This window comes from Sylvia atricapilla, chromosome 3, assembly GCF_009819655.1.
Source record: "Sylvia atricapilla isolate bSylAtr1 chromosome 3, bSylAtr1.pri, whole genome shotgun sequence".
Classification (NCBI taxonomy): domain Eukaryota; kingdom Metazoa; phylum Chordata; class Aves; order Passeriformes; family Sylviidae; genus Sylvia; species Sylvia atricapilla.
Window position 1 is genome coordinate 107,997,134 of NC_089142.1, and position 27,572 is coordinate 108,024,705.

Here is a 27,572-nt window from a genome sequence, read left to right on the forward strand (position 1 = left end):
ATGAAATGCTGCTGCCAAAAGGACAGATCCCAGAGAAGAACCTGTCCCATGATGGAGGTAAGGAGTTAAACAACATCAACACCATCAGTCAACAAGAAGCAGCCTTGCTCACATACAAAGTAGGCACCCTGCAGAAAATGCCTGCAGATGTGGGATTTAAAAAGAGAAAAAAAAATTCCAAGTGTTTCTTTCCTCCCCAAACAATGAAGTGCAGTGAATTCTACTTTAATGCAGCCGTACACTGAAAGATTTACTTTTTCTCGCCATCAGGAATAAGGGTGCTCAGAAGAGCTTGCTTAACTGCAGCTCAGCTGTGTGTTGGATCAGAGCTGGCCCAGGCTGGCTCTGTGTGGCACAGCATCACCACAATGCTTTACAGAACTCATCACCTCCCTGAGGTACCAAAGTCCTTAAAAATTCACCTAGAACATTATCTATGACAAAATCCCCTCCAACCCTATCTCTATTTTGTGTGATCCCATGGAAAAAAGTGCAGGTCAGAGTGTCACAGCTACCAGACACCCTTTGTGGATGTGATAGCAGCATGTCTAGACAAGAACCAACACAGTCTCCCTTGCTCCCTCATGTCACCTTCTCTGGAGCCAGCACCACCCAGGCTGTTCTCCCTCTGCCAGCTCCAATGCCCAGGGGAGTTTACAGGGAGTTGTTTGGGCATCAAGGTCGCCCTCAAGCCAATCCTGCTGGCTGGGAGTGCTTGGTGGCACCTCCCAAGCTCCAGGAATGAAGTCACATGGATGAGCTGAAGGGTCAGCAGCTCACCAGCAGCACCTGACAGAATGCAAAGGCTGAGAGGAGGGACAGCCCATGGAAACCTCAAAAACAATCACCATGAACCAGGAACATTCCGACCATGCCAGGACACCAAACTAACATCTCGAATTCAGTCAAAGCCAGAAGCCCCCAAATGTAACTCTTCTCCCTCACATGCAAGGTTGGACAATGCCTAAAGACCTGAGGACACAAATCTCTACCCCACTGTGCACTGGTGATGTTGGTACTCATAAATTATTACTCCTATTATCTTCTCTTAAGAAGGTACCTTGCTAGATAAAAAACCAAACCTGGGCACAAATCTAAGACAACACATAAAAGCTCATAGCTGAAAACTGATTTAGCTTCAAAGACCAAGCTCTATAACTGGCTTACTTTCTATCTTGACAGCATACACAACATGAACACGCTTAAATATTGCATGATTTTGAAATTTTAGACACAAGTTTATGCTTCTTGCTAAAATGAAATAAATAAAGCTAAAGAAGAACAAACATGTTTGCTTCTTTCAGTGAAGGACCTTTTCAATGCCCAGCTGTGTAACTGTACTCCGATACATCTTCATCTTACTCTGAAGTTTAAAAGCCACACAATATAGCCTGCATGCTTAGAAAATGGTCTAAGTGAAAAAGATTCTTGAGTTCAAACAAAATGTTTTAAGTTATCTCCCTGTGGTTTGCAAAGGTTGGATTTTTTGCACTTTAATGCAATATTCATTAGTTATTTGCCTCCTGATCTAAGGTTTCAATTTCAAAAGCTGTTTACCATCAATGCAACATTTTGAAGTGACTGGAAAGCAGAAGTCTGGTTACAGCTGTGAGGCTGCCAGGTAAGCAGCAGAGCTCCTCCATCCCCAGTTCCCTCTCTCCACAGCACACACCAGTGCTGTAAGACCAGCAGTGCAACACTGCCCTGGCTGTCACTCCACAACCCCAACATGTTTCTGAATTACTGAAGCATCTCTGATACACCATTGCCAAGTCACATACTCTGTAAGTAAGATGGGAAAAAACCTAGAAGATGCAGTTTGACAGAACACACAGTTAATGAAGATTTCCAGGTCACACAACTGCAGGATCCTGCAATATATTGCGTTTTTTCTCATGTTGTTGATTTGTGCAGCGGTTTGTTCATCAGTAGCTGTCTGACTGGAATTGAGTCTCTGGAGCAAACATTGCCATTCCTATCATAACATCAGTCAAGACATTCTCAGGCCACTCCTGGAAGATCACATATTTCAAAGTACATTAGCTGCTTGGGAGTTGAGGATGAGGAAAAAAAAAAACCACACCACACCCACAAAAAAAGGAAGCACATACACAGAGCTCTATGTTTATGGCACATTTAAAACTCCAGACTCTCCTTTTAGGCAACCTCTGGGAAAAAAAGCCCAGGCACATTTAGACACAAGAGGTAACAACTGATCTCCAAAGTCAACAGAACATAAATTTATTAATCCACATCAGAGTATGGCTCACATCTTCAGGCAAATTCAGGTTACAGTACTTCATTGTCACCTCAACTGATCAGTGCAGGGTAAAGTACAGATGCAGATAAAAATAATATTATTATTATTTGTCTTTAACAAAATCCGAGTAAGTTTGAATTTAAACCCGAATTGTTCCTTCTCCTTACATGACTGTAAGCAGATACTAATGTCTTTTCCTACTCCCCATGACTATAACTTAAATCAAATATGACATTCAAGATTTCCTTCAGTGCAAGGCAGCTTCCTTAGCTCACAGTAATGAGTCTGATTCCACAAGTTAGGCTATTTCATTTTATACACACCTACAGAATCAAATGTTAAAAAAATACTTTAAAACTATGAAGTCAAGGGAGTATATCTGGGTTTTGACATTTCCCACAGGTAATAGAGCCACAAAAGCCTGGTCCCCTGTCCTTGCTACTCACACAGCAACACAACCCTGGTAAATTCACTGGAACACCTCACATGAGAAGGGTGTTTATGAACAGCTCATTCATTGCCCAGCCAGCTGAAGCAGAGCTCTCCACCTCTGCAAGTGTTAAATACAGATGAAAGCCAGTGGCGCTTTCATTCAGCAATTCCTTTCTCAAATGATATAAGCTTTGTGTCCTACATCCACTAGACCTTCAATGGTGGACAAAAGCTGCCTTTTCAGTTTGAGTCTTCGACTTAAACAATGCTATTTTCTTCTCTTTTTTTGGCATATAATTTTATTAGGTCGTAACAGCTTGTTCCACATTCTCAGGCTAATTCTGTAAATAATTTGCATCAAAATTAAACACATCAATATATAAACAATCAGACCACCCAACAGTCTATATCCACAATTCTATATCCAAGCCAATTACACAACTTATCCCATGCCACTAGGATATCACACTAATGGAGTAGATTTTACAGTTTCTGAAACAGTCTACGAAGATTATGTATGATTTATTCCCACAGATCTTACTCTTTGAGTCACGCCCATATAATTGGCATTTTTTAGTCTCTAGGGAATTTACTGTTAGCTTATAATGCCCTCGTGATTCAGACATTATCCTCATGTTGGTGTCATCGTCATGCAGACTAAATTTAATGTACAAAATTAATACATGGCTGAAACAGCTCAATTCCACCAATCTCAGATATGGATGTGCCTTAAATCCCTCTTTTGGATCAGGCAGAGGGAGATGGGGGCTTCAGGGTCTCCAGACCCTGAGGGATCTCACACTGGTCAACACAATCTATACAACAGCAAAACTCAAGTACTTTCCTCCAAGGTTCCCAGAAGCAAGTCTAGTCAGTGCCACCCGTTGCATGATGCTTGACTTCCATCTCTCCCTTTTCTCTCCGCCTCCAAGCCCACTGTGGAATCAGCAGGCAAGTGACATATTAGCCACCATCACACTCTGCACAAGCCAGGTAAAGCTGAAAGAGTCAAGCCTGTGAAGCCTGGGATGCAAGTGCCACTTCCAGCTGTTGGCCATCTGTCCTTCAGAGGCCACAGTCTGAGGTCACGTGGAATTGCAACAGCAATATGAGCCAAACATGTCTCCGGTCTCATGACACAGGACAGCTTTAGCAAGTTTGGATTCCTATTTCAAGCCTCGGAAATCCTCGACTGCCACCATCGTGTGACAGCCACCTACAGAGCGCCCTTTGGTGTCAACAGTGGCACTCAAGAACCATTTCTTAGGCTCTGAGCTGAGACTGCTGCAGACTGGCACTTTGGACTTGGTTCATTAGAATCACCACTTCTGTTTCTCATTGTTCTGATAATACAATCCCATGGCAACAAATGAGAAGCTCCAAATGATATGCATGACTCTGAGAGGAAGTGCACAGTTCCTGTATATGCAAACTTTGATCTACTGCAGGATGGTCAACAGCATCTGTTACTCTAATATCCCCCATTATTATAGCCATTTAGCTAAACAGATCATAAAAAGATTGCTCTGTTAGCCACCCTCCTGGCAGAAATCCAGGGAAGTTGCTGAGTGGCCATGACCAAGTACCAGCAAAAATCCAAAGGATTTGGAGTGATGGCTGGGGTTAAATTCCTGCCTTCTTCACTGGTAGGAGCCTTACGTTGTTATTTTCAGGCCCACATTTTTAGCTGCACTATTATCCATGTATCTAAGCACGCTAAAGAAAGTGACACAAAGTAACATGTCATATCCAGTCACATTTGTAATTGCCAGTCCAACCATACCCAAGTCTTTGTCGCGCTTTAAACCTGCTCTGAGGGCAATTTATGAAGAGCTGTTTTAACACAACACAAATGCAGCAGAGTGGCACAGTCCGTCTGCACTGTGCAGCAACCTCAGAAATGAAAGACAATCCAAAAGCCATCCTTTGGCACTGGCAAAATTCCTGCATGAGTACACAGGATATGCCCAGGAAACTTAGATATCACTAGAGACAGAGCTGTAAAGCAGAATTTGAGGCAGGAAGAAAAAAGAGAGGCAGAAGGACCCTCAATTTGAGCCTGAGCTCCTGCAAATATTGAAACAAATGCCGTGGGAAAGTGGAGACAGAGGGGGGAAAAATAGAAATATCTTCACTCAGCATTATAAAATGTCTTTTGTCAGTTTTCAGCAAAGAGAAAAAAACATTTTTAAGGAATTAAGATATCGCATTTCAACAATCAGCTTTGCAACAGGAGTAAGATAAGCCTTTAGATAATTCCACACACATGCTGTGACTACAAAAGGGCGGATAATTTTCCCCTTACACAAAAGCTGCAAAGTCTAAACAATTTGGTGACATGCAGGCACACTGTGGAGGAAAGTGCAAGTATTTCAGTCTGCCAGTCAGAACAGCTGAGCTACCCTCCAGCTTAACCTCACCTATACCCCCTTGCTGGGTCCTTAAGTCCAATACATGTGAAAGAGGGATCTAAATCTGGGTATGCAGCACACAGCTATGCAAAAGATTCTGGTACGAGTTGTCAGTGACAAGATAAATTCGCAGTCAGTACACTGAAAAATCTCCTTCTGGCAGGAGAAAAGCAGTGCCACGCTTCAAACTGGTTTGACATATTTTAGAATATACTTCATGCAAGTCTAAGGAGAGGAGCTTTTCACCTCATCCATCTAGCATGTATGACATCATTTTGCTCAGAGCCCTACTGCAGCATCTCTGACAGGCTCTTCCCAGAAATTTTCACTGGAAAAATTTCTGAAGGTTTGTGTCTTCAGGTGCCTGCAAAAGGGAACGATGCAAAGCCACGGATTCAGCTGAGATCATTTTAAACTATGATACTTTTTGCCAGCATTTTATGTCAATAATCCAGCTTACCCTGCAACAAGGACTTTCCAGCCAACCCAAAGCCAAACACTGCAGTGTGCCCACAGAAAGGGCATTGCCTGCTGAGCTCCTCTGAACACCATTTTCACAGGGCACTGACAGACACACAGCACTTGAAACAGTTGCTAAAGCATTTTCCTTTGCTGCCAAGCACCACTTACTCATCAAACACCTCAGTGAATTATGGACCATTGAAGCATTATAACAAATCACACTGCTTTTAAGGAAATGCTGCTTTTTAAGTAAAGATCAATTGAGGATCTGCACCTAAAAAAACCCCAGCTTCAGGGGAAAAGCCCTGAGAAAGGAACTGAAAGGTAAAGTTCCCTTATCTTCAAATTTCACAATCATCATAACCCTGTGCCAGGGAGAGTATTTATGAATTTTAATGATTCTGCCTGGTTCACTACTATGGCATGTTACCTTAATTTAGAGGGATTTTCCATGCAAACAACATGGTTATATCCTTGTTTTACTAGTTAGCAAGCAAATCTAGACTCAAAGCAGAAAACCCACCTTTATTTCACTTCTCTCTGTTTTAGAGAAAGTAAAGAATAAAGCCATCACTGTAGTGTTCTAAAAGTTGCCTTAAATATAGAGTGTGTTTTAATGTCCCAGTCTCAAAGTTGAAAGTGCCAAGATAAACTACCTAAATTTGGGGCTGTACTCCTAACTTCCAAGCTTTAGTTTTCCAGTTCATAAAACATTTCATTAAATGAGGCCTGATGTCTAATTGTCCTGGGCAAACACAGGGAAGCCAGAATTACAGAAAAAGAGCTTCCTTTAGAATTCCATTGTTGTTTTAACAAGGCTTCAAGAAGCATCACTCAGAACCAAGCAGCTCTACCCTGCTAATCAATATTTTCATTATGATCCTTATTACAGCACTTACTGCTGTTCATCAGTCAGAGACAAGCAGCTCCCTGGGCAGTAAAGCACCTGTCCAAATTTTCCACAGGCCCCCTAAGTGAGAAATATTGTGAAGTAACCACTTTAAAACTCCCATAGTTTGTTCACCTCAGTCAGCAGTGAGTTGGCTGTCAATAAAGAAATCCTGAAACAGCTTCCAACCCACCTTCTCCAGCTTTGGGGCATCTCTGTCACCTGGAGCAGCCAGGGATGTCACATCCCAACAGTGTCTGCACAGGCAGAGGCCAAATGCTCAGTAAAGCTCTGCAGGCACACCGTGACCAGCCTTGGGATCAAGGGGAGGTTCTGGTAATCCCCAGCCCCAGGCAGCACAAGAGTTCTTTGGGATGCGGCTCTGGGGTAGAATTTCACTTTGGATGCGAGTGCAGCCTTGGAATAGCAGTGCTATATATACCCCCAGGGCATTGGGATAATCGGGCAGCTGAGTGTTTGACATGGCCCAGAGAGTCAGGATTTACAGACATTCTGCAGCCAGCAGCAGCTCTCTGCGACAACAGAACACCCTGTTCCTCTCACACGAGGCAGAGCACACCTTGGATAAAGGCATGGGCCAGCCTCCACAATAAAAAAACCCAGACACTAGGAATGTTCCTGGGATGTGAATGAAGATAAATCTACATCCTCTACGTGGCAGCCCCTGCTCCTTGCCCACACTGACTGCACAAGGAACAGCTCAACATCAGAGAGCTACAACATCACAAACCGGGTCTCCGAGATGGGAACGTGCCCTTGTTATGGGTTTTCTGTGCACAGGTAAAGGATGGACATCAAGAAGTTACACTGCTAAATGTGCCTATGTGGAAAGATGAACTGGAAGAAGTCATGAAGATGAATTCTCACTTCCTGCCTGGTATAGAGCCCTAACTGTGGAAAGGCAAGACAGGAGGTTTGCTGCTGGCAGCACACACAGCACACCTACACAAACCACAGCCAGAAGGCACAGTCTCCCCTCTTTTGGGGATTTAACACCCTCCATAGCTTGCTCAGAGACTCGGTAAAAGCAAGCAAAACTAATGCCTGGCAAGGAGATACAGGAGTCTGCCCGTGGGTTGTACATACCTTCTAATCCAGTGGAATATTTGCAGGAGACCGGCAATGCAAAAAGCATCTGCACAGTTAGAATTATTCAAAAATAACAGACACACACAGTGAACCTAAACCTAATACTCTGTAGCATTCAAAGCTGTTACTGTGTTTTCCCAATGCTGGGTTAATATAAGCTGTCTGTAAAAAAAGAAGACAGGACTGAGATGATTCCCTAGGAAATGAAGCTACAGAGGGCCTTCTGTCCTTACACACTAACCCCAACCCAAAAAGGAAGGCAGAGTGGTACAATGGAGCACATTGTTACCACTGAACTTCCAGGCCAGGGGCATTTCATCCCTGTGTAATGCCAGCTGCAAGTGTGCAGTGTGTAAAATGCCAGAACTGTAGGAGCAGGCAGGAGAGGAAAGCAGGGTCAAGTCCACTTTTTTACTGGTAAAAAGCCTTAAGGTGAATAAGGCAAGGATTACTGCAAAACTGCCGTTTATTGCCACTCACTTGTATTTCAAGAGACTCTTTCAAACTCCTCAAATAAAATTAAAAAAGAAGTCCCAGATGTCTAACACAGTTATCCCATAGCATTGATTCCTAGCGAAGTGCATATGTTCACACAGGAAGGTCGCATGTATGGAGACAGAATATATCTTATTGAAGGATCATTATTTCTGGAGTACTCTCTCTTACACAGCTAAGAAAATAAAATCCACCAAAAAAAAAAAAAAAAAAAAAAAAAAAAAAAAAAAAAAAAAAAACAAAAAAACCACCAACCAACAACAAAAAAAAAAACCAACACAAAAACAAAACAAAACCCAACCCACAACCCAAACACCCTGAAAGCATAATAGGGAGAGGAAACAGCCAGGATGTGAAGCATTACAGAGAAGTCAATCCAACAGTCACACCAGGAGGTCAGCTATCCTTCCAAGGATCAGGAAAAGCTGATGTGCTAGGAGCCAATTTTTGAACTCTGCTAATAATAGGTCAGTCAGCAAAGCTGATGCCGCACATTCAGCCAAATCAGTGTACAAGCTGCAGGCACGAACAAGAGGTTTGGGTTTTTTTAAATTAAGGAGGCAAAAGGGAGACTGCAGGCTGGCTTATGACACAGCAGTGGCTCTGTTTATTGCAAGCCCTGCTCAGCTAGAAAAGAGACATCGGCCCAGGAAGGCACTTTAGGGGATGTTGGTCAACTTGGACACAAGCTTTTTTTACTGAGCTATTGAAATTGAAAATTGTAACAGCAAAACAGTCTCCAGCAGACAGGTCAGAAAAAAATCTTGCATAAAAATTCAAGTTTCCAATTTTTTGTAACATTCGATATCTCTATCCATCTGCAGCCAGAGCTTACAAAGTCTCAGTCCTGTTAAACAAAAGACAGCCCACCATCTCATCTCCCCAGGAAAGCCACAACCCATGTTCAATAGACAGCAAGGATAATATTCTCCCAGGAAATACAACGTTAGGATTGTTCTCAGTGCCCGAGGACTCAGCAGTACATAAATTTGGCTGACTCCAGAGTCAGTCTCACTTGCTGGGGTTCTTTGGCTTCCTCACTTTCAGCAACCGGACCTGTGTTGTGGATTTAACCCAGCACCTCCTTCTCTGTTCCTGCCTCCCTCACAAGAAAGGAGATATTCAGCAGTGGGAAATGCTTATTAGAGATCTGTGTTTGATGTAGAACCATTTCCCTAATGGGCCTTGAACAATTTCCATGTTTTGAAAGCAGAGAGATTTCCTTTAAATCAGCAGCCTGATGGGAAGCTGGCCCCCATGAAATATTTCCTCCCATTTTGACTGTCTGTGGCAATTCCCTACCACTTTCCCTGTCTCCTTTTACTCTGCTCACATGCCGATTTTTAAGTTGTTGGGAAAAAAACATGAGCTGGTCTCAAGTTCCTAATGCCACCATGGTGCCTCCTGATCTCACATCTCAAATTCGTCCATCACAAAGACTGCAAACCTCAGATGATTTGCTGTGCCATCACTACTGTTTCACTGTCTGCTTCAGTTTCACTCCCGATTTCCAGCATCATTGAGAAGCAAAACCTCATATCACCACAATTCCTTGTCCCAGGGAAGTCCTCATCCAGATTTCCAGTGAAAAGATTAGCAGGACCTCCATAGAATCATCTCCACCTTCCAGAGCCTGAAACCCCTTACCCTTAAATATCCCACTGAAATACAACAAGCAACCCCTTCTCTCAAAAATCCACTTTCCGCTTCACACTCAGTTCACATGTGCAGGAATAGAGCAAGTTTAGAGCAACACCATTCATGAATCAATTTTACATTCCCTTCAGTAGGAGAGGATTATGATCTGATATCAAAGGCATCCCATGGATAAAAAAAAACTTTCCCAGTTTCAGTATTATTTCCCCTTGTGCCCATCTGACACTGGAGAATGTGCAGGTGCAAATTAGAGTTTGTTTTTGTTTTTACAGAAGTCCACGGAGAAACCTCAGAGGTAGTAGAGCAGTGGGAATACAAGACATCTCATACAGAAAAAAAATAAAAGGCAACAAGAAAAAAAACCCTCCATAAGTCTTGCTCATCCTGGTAGAATGCCAGGACATGGACCCAAGTAATTCCAGCTCCTGTCTTCTACAGCTGAAGCAAAGGCAAATCTGCTCATATGGCACAACACGTTAGAGGCCCATGTATCCAATACTCATCATGAAACAGAACTAACACAAAGGGACAGTGATTGCTGAAATGCTAAGGATGCTACAAGAATGAGCAAGAAAAGTCAGATTTTCGCTGCACATGTTAAAATATTCCTTTATAAGGACACATGTGCATTATTTTTTCTCATTCCATTAATCGCATTTACAACCTCAAATTTTTTAAGGGTTTAAGTTATTTAGCTTTTTTTCCTGTTTACTTGCCAGAGAGAGAAGTGTGAATACATGTTTAATGATGCACTTCTTGGATGTTTTCAGTGCTGGGATGCACGACTGAGTAACCTTGCTCTTGAATAAATTAAGTCAAACAGTTGAGATTTGGAGCAGGTATTTTTAAACCTGGTACTAGTAAATACGCCATTTTCATTAAATTACTAAGTGTATTTTAAATATTGATATATTAACTTCAGTCTTTATTGTATGCTTGTCAAATGTAATGTAAAACATATATAGACGTCATGTAAACATTTTTGACCCACAGGGCAATACAAACACTGACTCAATTGTTTTAAAGCTCCGCTTCAAACGAGACACAAAAGAAATCTCTTACGTAACAGGCAAAATCCCCAGCAGCTGGAAAAATGGCACATCATCTTCCATTTGGGTGAGGGCAATGGGATTGCCACAGAATCTACAAACATGCCGAAGCCAAACCTAATCCTCCCGAATCCTACCTACAGCCCTCGGGCTCCACTTCCCACATCTCTTCTCTCATCTGTGCTGGGTTTTCAGCCCCAAAGGAACACGGGATCACAGCAGGACACAAGAAGGGACAGGACCTTCCAAGTCAGAAAAACCCTCTCATCTTTTATCATAAGGAAGCACCTCATGCACTCTCATGGCACAAGAGAGCTCCAGCTCCAGGCACAGGATCATTGCTCCAGGCTCTTGTATCAAGCCCATATCCTGTGGCTGAGCTGCAGCATGCTGCCACCAGTTCTGCCAGTGATGCTCACCCATGGAAACAGCCTGTCCCCGTTAGAGGAGAAACTACCCCACTTTTTCCCTTGAAAACTACCAAACTATCATTAAAAAATTGTACAGATGGAATCTCTCTGCCTTGAGATCCCCTCCGCCTGTCAATGTGGCAGGCACAGCTGCCTGTGAGTACTTCTGTGGCTTCACCACCCCATTTTCCCTGCAACACACTTCAACTCTCGGGGTAGGAAGGTGCCATGCACACCCTGAAGCTGCTCCTCCCTGGAGCTAAAGGCCTGGGCAGGGCTGTCCTGCTGCTCAAATCGCACAGGGCTGCGGAGGGAAGCTGCAGCCTCACATCCCCACCCACACACTACCAGCACTCGCAGGAGCCTCTCAACAAACGCTTCCTTTGGACAAACAGCATCAGCATCTGTTTACAACAGGCATTAGAAAACGCTGCTGACTCCCAGGAACTGGGCACTTATGTCGAGTTTCACAACACAGACTGTGAAATCTCTGCTTGTGGTGCAGTGGGTGAGACTAGGTCTGCGTCCTCTGTGTTTTCAGGGTGCTGCCATGCTGCTGCAATTGCCCAGCTTTTAAAATAAAAAGGAATAATTCAGTATGTGCTAGTGAGAGACAAAACAGCATATTAACCATCCCCAGACTTTTAAACCTAAATGGATCCACCACAAAAGCAATTAGCGGCTTCCTCGTTTCCTTGCAGTGTTAGAATTGTACTCAATGGCTAAGAGCCTTCTCCCAACATCCTTTTGATTGCAGAACAACTTCCAGACAAAGGATACAGGAGTAATAATGCACAAACTGCCTGACAATACTTTTTTCTTTCCCTAGTCTGTCTATGCATCCATTAATCCATTTATCCATAGACAGAAATCAGTCTTTGTCTGGCTTTGCTTTGCTAGCTGGGCTAAACACACCAAATGCTTCCAGCCTCTGCTCATCTCCTGAGAAATGCTTTTGATTATCACTCCTTTTTACTCTAGCAGACTCTCTTCACCTGCTTAAATTTTGATTTATCCTTCTTCCATGCTCATGACCAGAATAAGAATAAATGGAAGAAATGGCATTCCATGTCCAAAAAAAAACAAAAACAAAAAATCAAGAAATTGAGTTTTTAGTCAGGTCATAAAAATACAACACCACAATGAATATTGTCGGGATTTGCTGCAGTTGAGAAACATTACCTAAACAATAACATAAGTAACAGATATAAGCTTGTCCCATTAATTAATTTTTCTTTTAAAGCCCACATTGAGAATCAGTCAAGTAATAATATGGAATCAGCCAGCAGTCAGCATACAGATGAAAAAGCAAATATTCCAGAATCTTCAGCAACAAAAGAACTTCATACTGAAAAATACAATTAACATCAGAAAGCTGTCCTGCCATCTGTTCAAAACAAAAGGTATCAAATGTTCTCGCTGTTATCAGAAAACAGGGAAATGCTATGGATGCCTTGATTTTGGAGGCTTACCCTTACTGATGACAGCAACAAACTGTAATACGCACAGTGAACATGTCAAAATGCAGGATACCACATGGGTCTCACCTAACTGCAAGATTGGAGCTTAAACTAAATTACTTAGCAGACCTTCACATCCCAAAAATTGCCAGGCAGTTGGAACTGTCTTTCACACGTGGCCTATCCTAAGTGGAAAGGATCTGGGATTGTTTAAGAGGAGCGCACAGCTCCTGCGACTGAACCAGAAAGCGGGGCTAGCTTATGTATCAGAAAGCTCCAAGGGACAGCAAGTGAAGAGTGCACACTGGGGATGTGTACAACCCCTGACCCTCAGCAGCCTTTGGGACCCTCGTGTGCTGCACTGCAGCATTATCCAGACTCCCAGAGCGGGCTGCAAACCCAGCACCAGCGGCTCATGGAGAGCTACAAGACGACACGAGGGTGGGCTGCACTCCACAGGAGCCCTCACCGCAACTTTGGGCTCTGCCTGCACCAAGAGCAATCTCCAATTCTCTCCAGACTCACTGCTAGACAGCAGACACTACACATTGTTTGCCTTGCCCTGCAACAGAGAAGAAACAGAAAAGGAACAAGAAAACAATGCCAGAAGCAGCTCAACCAGCCAACAAGACAGTGAAAGCTGCAGGGCTACAACCACCAGGTCTCTAAGCTAAATAAAAATCCAGCACAGGGGACTGGTTTTCTGGTTTTGTTTTTCCCTCACAGTGAATCATGCAATTTTTGTGTGACTTCAGTGATAAGGCAACAGAGAGCAAAGGAGGCAGATTCCTGTTTTAAGCAGCACATCATTACCCAGGCAGTGATTTACTGTGTCACACAGTGTCTGGCAAACAGGACACACAAGTGGCTTGAGAGATAGCTGCTGTTCAGGCCTCATCTCCACACCTTTTGTAGACAGCTCCCAGAAAAACGTGCCTGATCAAGGAAGCTGGCAGCAAACTTCTCCCACTTCATCACTTTGTTTAGCAAGGATTATCTTTCCACCCAGAGAAAACAGCAGGCCTTGCTCGTGATAAAAGCAATTGCTTAAAAAAAAATAACACGGGGAAAAAAAGAGAAAGTGATCACATAGAGGTTGTATTGTCCTCATATTTCTTCACATAGTTCCACTATCATCACAGGATCACTTCACACAAAGAGAAGGAAATTAAAGAGAATCTCCTATATAACCTCCTTTCTTCATGTATTTGCAATTTCACCATCAACATGAATCCAAATAACTCCGTAAAAGCAGAAAACGGCATTTCCAGTCCTTGCACTATCAGCACCCAGTAGATATAAATTTACTTTCTTTAAATAGGCACTGCTAGAATGGTGTTTAGAAACAAGCTTCACCTGGTTGTCATGAATTATTAACCAGAAAAAATCCCTCTTGTTCTTTACAGAGTCTTGATTTGCAAGTTTAAAAATCAAACTGACACTTAAACCTCTTGTATAAATACCTAACCTTTAAAAAAATGCTCTGAGCATTATAAATACATTTTTTCATGAATATGAGAACAACAATTCTATAAATAGCTATTCTTCACAGAATTGCTTCAAGACATTGTTTCTACAGACAACAGTAGGAAACTGAAGGAGGTCTTAGTGCCAAACATATTAAAAATGAAATAAACTCTCCAATCAACTCTGGGTTTCCACTTATTCTTACAAAGTTCATCGTTATTTTTTAGCTTATACAATTAGTTTATGCAAGGGAAGGAACAAGCCAAAAGGCTGCACCGTGTCCTGGCACAGCCATTGGGTCAGTGTAAATCAGTCACAGCCCTCAGCTTCTGAGGGCACTCACTTGGCTGCCCTGGGCAGTAATTTAAAACAGCTCTGCACTGTCAACAGATGAACTCACTGTTACCCACCACAACCTTGCACAAGCACAGGCAAAGACAAGATTTTCATTATAAACTCCACGATATGATTTCCAAATATACTCACTCAAAACCTTGCTCCATCTCCCCTCTAAAGCAAACACAGGAAGATAAACACAATCTAATATAATAGCAAATTGCCTCTTCAATGTGCCTGCACATTTCATGGTTGCTATCTCCTCGAGCTATTTTTGCCCTGGTATCTAAACAAAATCAACAAGAACTCCTGGAAAACAGCTACACAACTGGTAAGCCAGGTTTCTGCAGCCAGAGTACTACAAGCACACATTGAGGTTTTTTGGCAGATATTCATACAAGGCCAATGCTCAAGCACAACCAAGCTCAACACCATCTTCAACAGGGAGCCAGAACAAGCACTTATTTGATAAGTACTTGAAAATTCATCTGTGTAATGAGAAACTTATTCAATTCCCAGTTTCGATACGGTGTTTTACAATACCAATTGCAACGCTAATTCTCCATTATAAACCTGTGTATGAAACCAACTGCACCCAAATGCAGAGTGCTAAACTCTTTGTCTGTGTTTCCAGCCTCCAACAGCTGGGAACACGACAGTGGTGGTTCTGGGGGGTGGCACGGATGTAAAACTGGAGCACAGCAGTGATGAATCAGGCCATGAGCTTTCCCAACTGCTCCCAGCCACAGGAGTGAGCTCAGCACACCGGAATGCTTTTCAAAGTGTCCAGAGAGGATTAGGAAGAACTTGGTGACGTGGCCCACCAGGCATGGCCAGCCAGCACATGGCTATTAAGAAGGAAGAATTCAAAGGGAGCTGTGACCCCTGAGAATTCTGGCCCTGCCATGCAAGCACAGATGAAATCCTCAATGTGCAGAAGGCAAGAGTAACCACAAGCCAACTGTGAGCCACAACAACATCCCAAATGGATCCTTGCTGTCCTTGCCAGGACGATTATACACCTCACTGGGCATCCCAGCATTAACATGGCTGGAATTTACCAAATCTCTCATCCATCTCTTCAAGATTTGGGCACCAGGGATGATGTTGTCTTTGCTGTCCAGAAGAGCAAAGGAAGATATGCTGACAAAATGCTTATCTGCTATGCCAAACCACACATCATACCACAGAGAAAAGGAAGAACCATTCTGGAACTGGAAGCTTTTCTCTTACCTTATTTTGATCTGTCCAGTAGAAGAAAAATCCCTGTGGGTCTGTTCTGAGGATAATCGGAGTCACAACTGTGGAGTCCTGGCAGAGAAAGGACAAACAAAAAAATCCATGTCAGCACACAGAACACATAATTCTGCACAAACTGTTCTGCCATCCGTGTTAACGAATTGCAACATCTAGAAATTACCCTGAAGGTATCGCTAGCAAGATGTCACTGAAGAATTTAGTATCACCTGCCTCATCTCCATTTTTCTGACATAATGTACTTCCATTACTGTGGAGACAGCACCTAATAACTTCACACTTGTCAACACATGGATTAACCCAGAAAAGCTGGAAGTAGATGAAGTTAAACAGGCACAACACCCTGAACCTCAACAAGTGCCCCCACAGTAAAGCATTATATTTAGGTGTCCACTGCCCATCTTGATCTGACTTCACCTTCAGGTATGAACACTAAATACCTCTAAAACTTACTTTTACAAAGGCTGAATTTGCCTAGAAAACATGGAATAGCATTCTTCACCTTAAGACTTTTGTCAATAACATTCCCTTAAAATTTATCTTTTTTTTAATCAAACCATGAAAATTTTAGTCATGAGAATACATCTATATTCCACCTCACTTTCAAACTGTTTGAAAACCTGTCTAGTCTGGTAACATCCATAGCTCAGGTCATTTAAAAACAGGCCCATTTCTTTGTACACTGAGCAAGGCAGCCTTGTTACCTACAAATTTCTGTCTTCTGACTGACAGCAGTACCTGACTCAGGAGACTCAAGCTCTAACCCAAGCCTTTTCCACAGGTGGGAGTTCATCACATCTCTCACATCAGGGTTCCCTGGTGCCTGCCATCAGCGCAGCCTGCTCCTAATAGGATTTCTCCTCTCTTTCTCTTCTATTTTTCAATGACATCTGTAAAGACACTGTTGTCTCAAGACCTATACCCATTTTTCCAACTCAATTTAGAAGTTACAGAATGGCGCAGAAGAGAAAAAGACAAGGACACAGAAAAATTGCCTAGGTCTCAGCTCTCTAGAAACCCAGGCTAAACACACAGTTCCTCCACAGAAAGAATTTCTATTTCTGTGGAAGTGCTACAGGTATTTTACAACTGTAACAGTCACCTACTTCCAAAGCAGTAATGCGTGAGGTCAGTCTATACTGCTTTGAGGAAAACAATCAGGCTATAATAGGTTCAAATTTAAATCCAACATATAAGTACAGAGTATAAGCACAAAGAAAGTCGATGGAAGTGAAACTATTATAAATAAATAAAAACTCAACTACTCTAAGTGCCATTCCTGGTACAAGAACACTTGTCTTTACCATGTCACCAGCACAATCCTTCATGACACAGCATTAAACTCCCAGCAGTGGGCATTCCTGGAACAGGGAAAATAAACTACTCCCAGTTCACAGAAAAACTGAGAGCCAAAGCAGCTCAGTGACAGGCCCAGAACCAGCCAGGAGCCTACATGGCAACAAGGTGAAAGAATAAAATGGCATCAAGCATATTTTTAACTCAGCACAAGCGAAATGCTAATTGAAGCGCAAGCTCTACACTAAGAGGAAATAGAAGATCAAACCCTTCAATGAGCGTAGAAGTCCTTTTTATAACTGCAAGAGCCAGGCTTTGCATCTGTCCAGAGCTGCACCAACACTGAAATGGTGCCACAGGAGTTTTCAGAGGCTGGGAACAAGTGTGGCTGTGCCAGTGCCATGGAATATCCCAGGTGGACCCAAAGCTCTGCCCAAAAACCCCACTTGACCCTTCATTAGAACACTGCCCTTCCCTAAGAGAACAGACACGCAGAATTTGTAGATTTTTATTCCCTCCCTCCATTCCTTCCTAGTTTTTAACATCTTGTACACTTGAGAGTAGGATACTGTTTGAAGCAACATGTGAATTTGGTTTTAAAATATATCAGACAATGAAGAAATCTGTCTGCACCCATAAGCACCTAAAAAGGAGGTTCTTAGACCTCCACCATTCAAAAAGAGAAAAAAAAAAAATTCCTGCTCCGGAGACATAACTCTCCTTTTTTGGCTTATTTCATTGTGTCATATGCAGCCTGTGCATAAAAATATAAGATGGGGAAAGATAAAGACTGAATGTCCTTCTGCCTTTGGATGAGATAGAAGCAACTTCAGGGGGAAGAAGGAGGAAGGGATGGGAAGCAGACACAAAGCAATTATGTCTAGGATTAACTAATTCTGCTGGTTAATCATTTCAAATCAATTGCTTCAAACCAACGTGTGTTTGATGACACACAGCTATAAGAGTAATACTTTTGTAGAATGTGGGTTGTAAAATGTTGACTAAAGTCAGACTCAAGAAAGCCAAGGATGGGGGAAATATCTATTAGGTGGCCTAAAGGAAACTTTATCATGACAGGGCGAGTCTAAGTCTGGGAATCTCTGCTCCAGAAAGCTGTTTGGTTGTGCTGAGGTTTTTGTTTGGTTGGGTTTTTTTTTTAATTAACTCTACTACTTGAACATTAGGCACAGCACAATTAACACACTGATGAACATGAGAACCCCACACTGTCACACAGGATCTGAGAATAACTTTGCACATGTATTTGGGCAACACGTGTCTTAGGAACTCTTCCACACAGCCAGCAGCAGCAATAAAAGCCATGTGCAGAATGCTTTGTATGTTCTACAAGTTAATTATCACTCTTGTAAATCCCTGACATGATATGCCACACTCTGTTCTGGGTGTGGAGAAACAGAAATAAAACTGAGTCAGTTCTGCAAGTCCTTCCCCACTCCAGAGTAAAGCAGAGTCCTTTGTGACCTGGGACAGGTCCCTTGCTTTTATTCTACTCTACAAAGTCAGGAAACAATCAAAAAGGCCCCTGAAAAACCCCTTTTGCAATAGACATTCAAGAAAAGCAGCAGTTGAAGGCTCTGAAATAGATATTTGCTTCAACCAACAATTGTCTGGTGCATTTATTTACAAACATTATTGTACTACAAGGGAATGTCTGTGGTTTATGACCCATAAGACACACCTGCAGTCATTTATGAGTATCCTGAAGTCAATTTCCTCACCCAAAGAGCTGACCTCATAACTCTTCCCAACAGACTGAACAACCACACACAACTCTGAGGAAGAGGGTTATGGACAGAACACAAGAGAGAAGGAGGAAAATTAAAATAAACAAAACTTCAAGGACAAACAAATCAGGGGCAGACATTCATATCTCCCCTAAGCCACTCAGATCCAAGAGCGAGAATAAAACAGGAAAAAAAAAAATGTGCTGCCCATCTCTAAAGCTGAAGGGTTTGAAATTAACACATTTAAATGCGTAGAAGGAGAGTAAACTATATCCAGCTCCAGTAGACTATATCGAGTTCCTCTGGATATCAACAAATCAAGCAGCCCTTTGAGGAGCAGGCTAGACTCCTGGGACACTCCAAAGCAGATAAAAAAGGTACAGGAGAAGACGACCAAGGCAAAAACCAGCTGTGACCAGAAGGGGTAGAGGAAAAGAGAAAGGGAGCGTGTCCCAGGCAATGGTGCAAATGGCTGAGGGTTATCAGGCTTTTTGAATGCCACCCATGGGTGGCTTGTTTTCCAAGAGACTGCTCCTGCAAATTCCTTGAAATAAAGAGTGGCCCTGCCCTGGCAGTCCCCGTGTTCTGTGTGTCACACTGGCCTCAGCTTCAGAGAATAGTTTTCTTGAAGGGCTTTTAATTCCACCTTAAAAAGTCCTCCACCTTTTTATTTGCTGACTTGGGGCCAATTCTCTACTTTCCTCCAATTCCACAGCCTCAAATGAGTAATGTAACTGTTCTATTCTTACTCCATTAAGCTGCCTCCTAATTGGCTGTTCAACCTCAGTTCCTCCATTAGCAATATTCTTTGGTTTATACTTTTAAATAAAGAGGTTTCAACTTCATGCCCAGAAAGTGCCACAAGGAACTTTGGGATCCTTACCAGCCAGGCACAGCAGAACACAAGCACAGAAGATCAATGGACAAACCAATAATTAAATGACTGCCAGGTAACTGCTTCAAAGTCAGATTTTAAGAGCAGCTCCCGCATTATTGCTGACCAGTAAAGATCATCATACAAAGATAACCAGCCAAAAGGGTGAAAACTTTGGTTTAGCTTCTTACTGACCGTATATATCAGAGCACCACCATGATCTGGCTGTGTACGAGATGGAACCTTTTACTCCATGACCATGAGCCAGAAGAGCTTGTGTTTTAATAAATCACATATAGATAATGATGATGTTTCTTAGAAACAGCTGCAGTCAAAATTCACATCAACAGATTTTAAAAGGAAAAGCAGAGCAGCCTCGGCCCTCAGCTCCTCTGACAGATGGGGCTCATGACACTGCCTTATTAAGGTTGACTGTGCTTTCCTGGGTTTGCCTCAGATTTTCAGACATTGAACATCCACAAATATAACCTGAAAACTTTCACACATCATTATTTCACTTGCTTGAATCTTCTGGAAAATTTTTGCCAAACTGCTTTGAAACATAAAGCTAAGAAATATGGACTCTTTCTGGCAGAGGCAAAACATTCTTGAACATTTCTTTCACTTTGCCCAAAGGGCCTAAAATGTGGTTGAGCAAAGGTGTAAGATGTGAGGACAGTCCCTAAAAAGAGCACTCTTGCCACTGCACTAATCAGATGGATTTGTGGATTCCAGGCCTGGAGGAAGCAGAGAAGGAGCAAAGGAAAAGGGAGAGCAGAACTCTTTTCCACAGGGTCAGCAGACACATTAGCTGTGAATTCCATAATACACAGAGTGTACTCAGACTGGAACTAAACAGGATTACCCAGACAATCAGAACTATGAACTTCTTCAGGCTGACAGCTGAACTACAAGTGAAAGGGAGAAAGTTCACATCCCATTTGCAGTAAACCCCTGAAATAATCGGGAAGAGTAAAGATGCCTTCTTTTACAAGCTTTTACTGCCAAGTCTGCCACAAGTTTCAAGAAGAAAGCATGGGGGACAGTGAAATGAGCACTGGAAGGACAAAAAAAATCAACACTGGAATTGATCTTACAGAACCGTAAAACAAAATTCCACTTGTTCAGTAGGAACATGCAAGAAGATATCCTTCACTGTTAACCCTGGAGAAATTTTGGTGATGGCACCACAGGACAGAAACTGTCATCCTGCTGATCAAAGACAGCAAGTTTAAAAGATCTGCGTTGAGTAGGATTTCTCAGAAGTCAGTCCTGCCCCAACCCATTTCTCAATATATCCTCACACTCAAGTTCAGGAGCCTCTTACTGCACTTGTTTGAATGAGTCCTTAAATGTTGCAACCTAGAGTCAAGAAAGACAGAATAAATGGATAACTTCAGAGCAAAGGCAGTGAAATGCCAACCAGGAGGACTTTTACCTTGACCAGAGAGTTCTTGTGTGATGTTGAGAAAATAATTTAAACTATGTCTAAACTAAGTCTGCCCATCAGCATAAACGCTACATTCTGATTTTGCAAGAACACTGGAATTATAGTTCCACATTTCATTTTCTAATTTTCAGAGATGCTGAGCTCAAACTCATCTGAGATCACTGGGGAGGCATTCTCAACCTCTGATGCTATAACAATGCAGACTGAAAATTAGGTCCAAGGTATCTAATCACAGATTAAAATTAGGAGATTTTTAATGTTGGTCTTTTTTTGGCTCTGCAACAGTACAACTGGAAACATTTTGTCATTTAATGGGCCTCGTGAAAATAAATTAAAAAGTGCTTATGAAGCATTTACTTTATAATAGATCAAAGACTACACTGTTAGAAATAGACTGCAACAGTTAATTGCGTGTTAACTATTTCACTCAAGGTTTTGTTTAAAAAAAAAAAAAAAAACCATGAAACAGTCTTGAGCATTCAAACACTGAAGTGAAGAAAGCACACACAGAGCACAACCCAAATACACAATTAACCTCCCTTTCCCAAAGAATGTTCATTTATTTAGGAGTTGTTTTCTGGTTTTCACTTTCCCATGTATCCACCAACATTCCAAAGGGCTCAACAACATCAGAGATGTCATCTATGACTTGAAAATCAGACCTTCCCAGGCAGGCATCTTACCAATCTGCAGCAGATACAAATCTAATTTTCCCCCCCACACTTAAGTTATAAAGAGCTTTTCAACAGAGTTAACCAAGTTCAAGCTTTCCCATTTACTTAATATTAACTCTTAAAATTTGCAAATTCCATCTCCTGTGTTGCAAAAGACCAAAACCACAACTTACACTCATTCAGATAAAGTACTTTTAAATAGCCCAGAGCTGATACTTGTTTACTACATAAAGATTAGCAACAAAGAAGAAACAACAAAAACTCTAGAATGTCTGACTTGACCTCTTCTCTCCAGACTGAAAGTGTTCACAAAAAAATAAACTCTTCAGCTTATTGTTTTAGTTTTATACACACAGAACAATGGTTGCTCATTTTTCATGTCCTCACTAATGTACTGGAGTGGCAGGCTTGTGCACAGTTTAAAAACAAACAAAAAAAGGCAGGGGGGAAAAAACATGACTTAAAATAACTTCTGAAAAATTCCAAGTTGCTTATTTATTTCATCTCAGCTTATCCATAATAAAGATGCTCTGATGTTATGTTTACTTGTCAGGTTAAAGGGGATACTCTTGATAATCTTGAAAACATAAGAAGCCTGCAAACTTCCAGAGCATTCGCTCTGAGCTCAAAAATGCTTTATTAAGACAAAGTGCTCTAAGAGAAAGGCACTTTAAAAACTTAAAAGACCTGGCTTCTAGCTCACTGCTCACCTGGGGAAATTCTGTAGCCAATAAGCAATGCTGCCTGTGGCTTGCTGCAGTTATCCGATGCTTAGAAAAAAAAGATATGGCTAGAAAATTGGAATCCTGGCCCTCAATTTTGGTAGAATTCACCTTAGCAATATAGCTAACTTAAAAGTGAAAGTAAATAGTGTGAGCCACAGAGAGATCAGTCAAAATCTTTAGGCAAAGTACATATTATCACTAGGGAAGATAAGAAAGCCTTTAAGCATGAAATGAAAACAAACCTATTTTTGAACACGCACCATCACATTAACTTGCTACAGTGTGCCAATTACAGCTCTCAGAAACTATCAGCTCAGCTGTGCTCTGGCTGTTGAGCTACTTAACGACTCAGTCGTGTCTATCTTGTTCCCACTACAGGCCAGACAAAAACAAGGAAAGAAGTCAGCCAGGGCAGATTTCAGCCATCAAGATGGATAATTCCTGGGAGAAGTTGCTCTTTATACTTAAAGTTCCTTACCCTTCTCAGCCTAGCAACATATCCTGCTCCATGAAACTTAACCCCTGACAAAAAAAGTTGCACCAGTGAACTTAATTAGACTTCTTTATTAAACTACTTTAAACTCTGATCAGGAAAAGCTGTTATAACCTGGGTATCACCTCAGCAGAGGGAATCAAGCCGGTTCTTCCCAAGCCTTCCCCCTGTCTCACTCCTCTCTAGGAAGACAAGAGCACAGCTGTTCAAAGCCAGAGCAGCAGTCAGGACACTCGGAGTCTCTCCCAGCAGCCAGGGAGAAGCAGCTACAGAGGCTCAAGTCAAGAAACGACTGGAGGAAGCAAGTGCTCAGCCAGCTACTATCTGAACCAGGCACACACATGGATACAAGCCACAGAAAAGACCAAAGCAACCAGCCACATTTACCTTTAACAGATTCTAAGAGAAGCTATTTTTGCTCAGTGCCTCGTAAATCCAAAACGACACGCCAAGAGCAACAGATCATGCTAAAATTTGCTTTCTGACCTGGAATACTGTTACAGAATACAACAGAAACCGTGTGAGGAAAAGCAAAGTTACAGGATAACAATAATCTGTTTGAATTTAGTGCTTTTACACTCTGATCCCAAATGGAATTTGTGAACAGTGTATAAGGCATCGATGGTGGGAGCAGTATTACATCCAAAGCACGAAAGAGTGACTTATCTTGCAAAGCCAGAACTTCTTAATTGATCCCCATGCTTTTTGGATTGGCTGGTGTGACCTCCTCCTCTCCACTTCAGCAAGCTCAGGCACAGCAGGTGTCTTTGCTGGATCATCCCCACAGCACAGGGGCAGCAGGCACTGGATGAGGCTCGTGGGTGACATGTCACAGATTTCGGTGCTGTTCCTCAGAGAGGGGGTTCATGTGAATTGTCAGTGCCACACTTGCCACAGCACCTCAGTTACTGATCAGGCACAGAACTGCAAGAAGCTCAGGATGGGAAGTCCATACATGGACTGGTTTTCAAACCTGTATCAGCACAGCTTTTGTCAGACTGTTCTGTGTACCTCGCCAGTGTCCTTCTCAAAGCTGGCAAACACTTTCTGTAATGTTACTCCACACAACATGAAATTCCTTAAACGCCTCTCACGCTATGGTTTAAATGCTTCCAGCACTCCCATTTAAAAAGACTCATTTACAAATTCTCAATGGTTTAAAGCTCAGCTAGAAAAAATTTTGCTTTGGGCTGAAGTAATTTTGGTAAAATTGGGCTGAAATTTTGCTTTGGTACAAGTCATAAGAACTCACAAATAACCACGTCTGCTTCATGAAATGCAAAGCAAAGTCAGTAGGACTGTCTTTAAACTGCAACCCAAAACAGCTGGGAAGGGAACAAGAAAGAAAGGATAGAGGCTGCCCCAGTGCACAGGCGATGCAGAAGAACTGAACTCAAACACAGTGAAGACAAACAGTGCATAATAAACCTCAGTGTGTGAGCCTGGCTTTTCTGAAGAGCCCTGGTAGCACAGCAGAGCCGAAGTGCTCATTATGGTCAATTGTGTTTTACAGTTACATGTTGTAGTTTACTACTTCTTATTAGAGCCTATTGTTTCACTAGCCAGTTTGTGCATGCCTGTTTACATGAGAGACCACAGAGATTCATATTCACCAGCACCCTTTTAAAAAAACCCTCCAGCAGCTTAATCTCATAGAAAACTAAGACTCCAAAGTGCTCAGTGGCTACTCGATGGCAAATACTTTTCAAAGCCACTGAGCGTGCATTTGTCTGAGCACCTTCATACAGCCAGAGGGGCAGAGGAGACTCCCTTCCCGTGAAACCTTGCATTTTGTGGAGCTTCCACTGCTCAGAACACTATAGGCAAGACAGCAGGGCTGAGGGGTGGGAAATGTGCAGATATACACACAATGCATGGTCAACAATGAGTTAATGCCAGAATTCTTCATCACACTGTGGCTAAATAGGCCTCAGCTTTCACAAGGCTGCCAATGAAAGCACTCACTAAACACAACAGGACTCAACTCAGTCACACATTCCAGGTAACACCTGTGTACCGCTGAGTAACACCTTCAATCCAAAACACAGGTCTTGCTCCCGAATTTAGCCATGTTTTATTACTGCAGTCTTGAAGTTTACAGTCTTAAATCTTTTTACCCACTAGCCTATAGCAGACAGGTTATCCAGGGAACATCCACTGTCCATGGAGAACACCTCTTCATCTTTTAATTCTATCTGTACAGTTACTATGTGGGAAATAGCACTCTAATAATTAGAACTATTGCCCGATGGCTTGGACTTTCAGTCTGGAGACTCAAATCATCGTTAACTTGACCTCTGCATACACACACGGAAATTCCTTGGTAGCTTACCAAAAATAAAACAATAACTGCAATGACAAAGCTGCCTTTTCCTATCCTAAGGAAAATGTCAACCAAAAGAAAACGTTTTCTCAGGCAAGTCATTCAAGCCTAGTTCCTGAACATAAAGAACCTGATCAAACCACCGTTCGGTACTGCGGACAAGGTCAGTTTGCTGAGCCTTTTAAAAATGTGTTAGCTTATTACTGTAAATAAAACTTCACACCACAAGTTGTTTGTTTTCTGATGTTCTCTCTCCCCTTGAGAGTGTTTATCACAGGTTTACAGGGGTCAGGCTCACACATTTGGCGGCTGGACAGGCTGAAAGCAACGGCAAAAAGAGCAAGACATAAGTCAAGAACAGTGGTTACACATAAACTGCTCCTTGACCCTTGCTGCTGTCCCTCCAGTTGTTGCTCTGGATGTCTTTAACACAGCCAATGTCTTTTGCTCACAGCAAAAATACAAGAGCTCTGAAGACAACTCATTCTCAACAATTCTCCTGACGTTTAGACTGCCTGCCTTCTTTCCCAACCATTTCTCTACCACAGCTTGAGTCTCACGATGCCTCCAGACACCACTCACTGACAGACTTTCTGGGGCACCTGCTCCTCCGCGCACCACTGAGACACAAACACCCAGTGTTGCACGGCCGGAGTACAAGCCTAGCAGAGGACTCATCCTGCTTTCCTTCTCTGCAGGCTTTGAAAAAGACAACTCTTCTGTTTAGCTCCCCTTTCCTCCCAAACTGCCAAACCGTCCCGGGCATGGCCAGCATGCCGAGAAAGAAACCCCGGCTGCCCTACCAAAGGTGAAGTGGAAAGCGCACACTCCTTTCCTACGTGAGGCGATACAAACGCCAAGGGTCAGAAAGCAGCAAGCAGTAAGGGGAAAGCAAATGGGATGCTGAGGAAAGTCTCATGCCCTTAATGAGCGAAGAAAGAAGAGCGTCTTCGCCGGAGGAAGTAAGATGGCTAAGGGTACCAAAACTGCAAGCCCTGGGAGAACACATCCAGGGCTTGACAACTCTACCAGAGCGAGAGAGACAGCGAGAAGAGCAGGAGCCAGAAGGAAAAGGAGAGGCTGGGAGGAGGAGACGGGCGATGGAACGAGAGAACAGGTTGAAACAACTATGTTACGAGGACAGAGGTGGCAACACGCACACCGAAACCCTGGAGGCGGGAGAGGAAGACGCTCGCGAAAGGAGCCGGCTCAACAGAGCTCGCCCCGGTCAAGCGCCATCAAACACGAGAGCCCTGGGAGAAAGTTTGCCCCGCGTTCAGCCGCCCCTTCGACACCGCCGCTGGGCTCGGGCAGCACACGGCGGGGACAGCTGTGTGCCCTCCGCACCGAGCGGGGCACGGCCCGCCGCCTTCCACCCGACCGATCCGTAACCCCGCCGTGCCCCCGGCCAGGGGAAGCTACTCACATCGTCCCACTTGACGAATTTGACGCCTTTCTTGAGGGTTTCGGAGACGCAGACGGGCTTGAGCTGCAGAGCGTGCACCCCTGGCTGTGCCCCGGCCATCTGCACCGCATGGACGCGCTCGCTCTGCCCCGGCGCGGAGAAGCCGCGGGAAGCGGCCGCTGCAGGAGGGACGCCGGGGCGCCGGAAAGCCGGGAGAGAGGCCGGCACAGGCGCCTGGAGCGGGCAGGGAGGCGGCTGCCCGGGCGGCGAGGGCGAGAGGCTTCACTGGCGCCGGCCCAAGGAGCTGGCGCGGCAGCGGCCGGGGCGAGCCATGCGGCGGCACATCCTCTATATACCGCCGGCCCGCCCGCTCCTCTCACACACACGCACGCACGCAGGGCACGGAGCCGCGGCGCTGCCCGCTCCCTCCCTCCCCGGCTCGCCGCTCCTCCTCCCGCCCCGCCAGGCTCGGCCCCCGAGGTTCCCCGCGCCCACGGCAGCGCCAGCGGCGCCGCGGCGCCACCTCCCGGCCACCGCCACCGGAGACGTCCCGGGCGGCCGCCGCGGCTGCTCCGCGGGGCGGAGGGACGGCGGAGAGACACCGGGAACGGGAGAGCCGGCTCCCTCCGCGGGGAGCACGCGTGGGGCTCCGGCACCGCACGGAAAGGGCCGGCAAGGGAGCGAGGGTGAGTGTCCGTGTGTCTCGCCCTGAGTGAGCTGCGGCCGGCGGTGCTCCCGCGGGCTGCAAAGGGGGTGAGCGCCCAATCACACAGTGGGCGGTGGTGGAAGGGACCTCTGGAGATCATCCAGTTCCAGCTGGGGATACGGGAACACCGCCAGGTGGGGTTGGGATGTCTCCAGAGAGGGAGACCCCACAGCCTCCCTAGGCAGCG

At 43.8% G+C, this 27,572-nt stretch overlaps 1 protein-coding gene across 2 annotated transcripts in view; it reads right to left on the reverse strand.

Annotated features, from left to right (window-relative positions):
* The window catches only part of PLCB1 (phospholipase C beta 1), a 339,645-nt gene extending 312,796 nt beyond the window's left edge, over positions 1-26,849 (reverse strand). Inside the window, exons 1-2 of one of the 2 annotated variants that reach the window (XM_066316543.1) lie at positions 26,701-26,849; positions 15,671-15,748 (exon numbers count right to left, since the gene is read on the reverse strand). In XM_066316543.1, coding sequence (XP_066172640.1) covers positions 15,671-15,748; positions 26,701-26,799 — 177 coding nt within the window. In that variant the 5' untranslated portion in view covers positions 26,800-26,849. The remainder of the gene's footprint in view (positions 1-15,670; positions 15,749-26,700) is intronic. The other variant, XM_066316544.1, reaches the window with a different exon arrangement.
* Between the last annotated feature and the right edge of the window lie 723 nt (positions 26,850-27,572).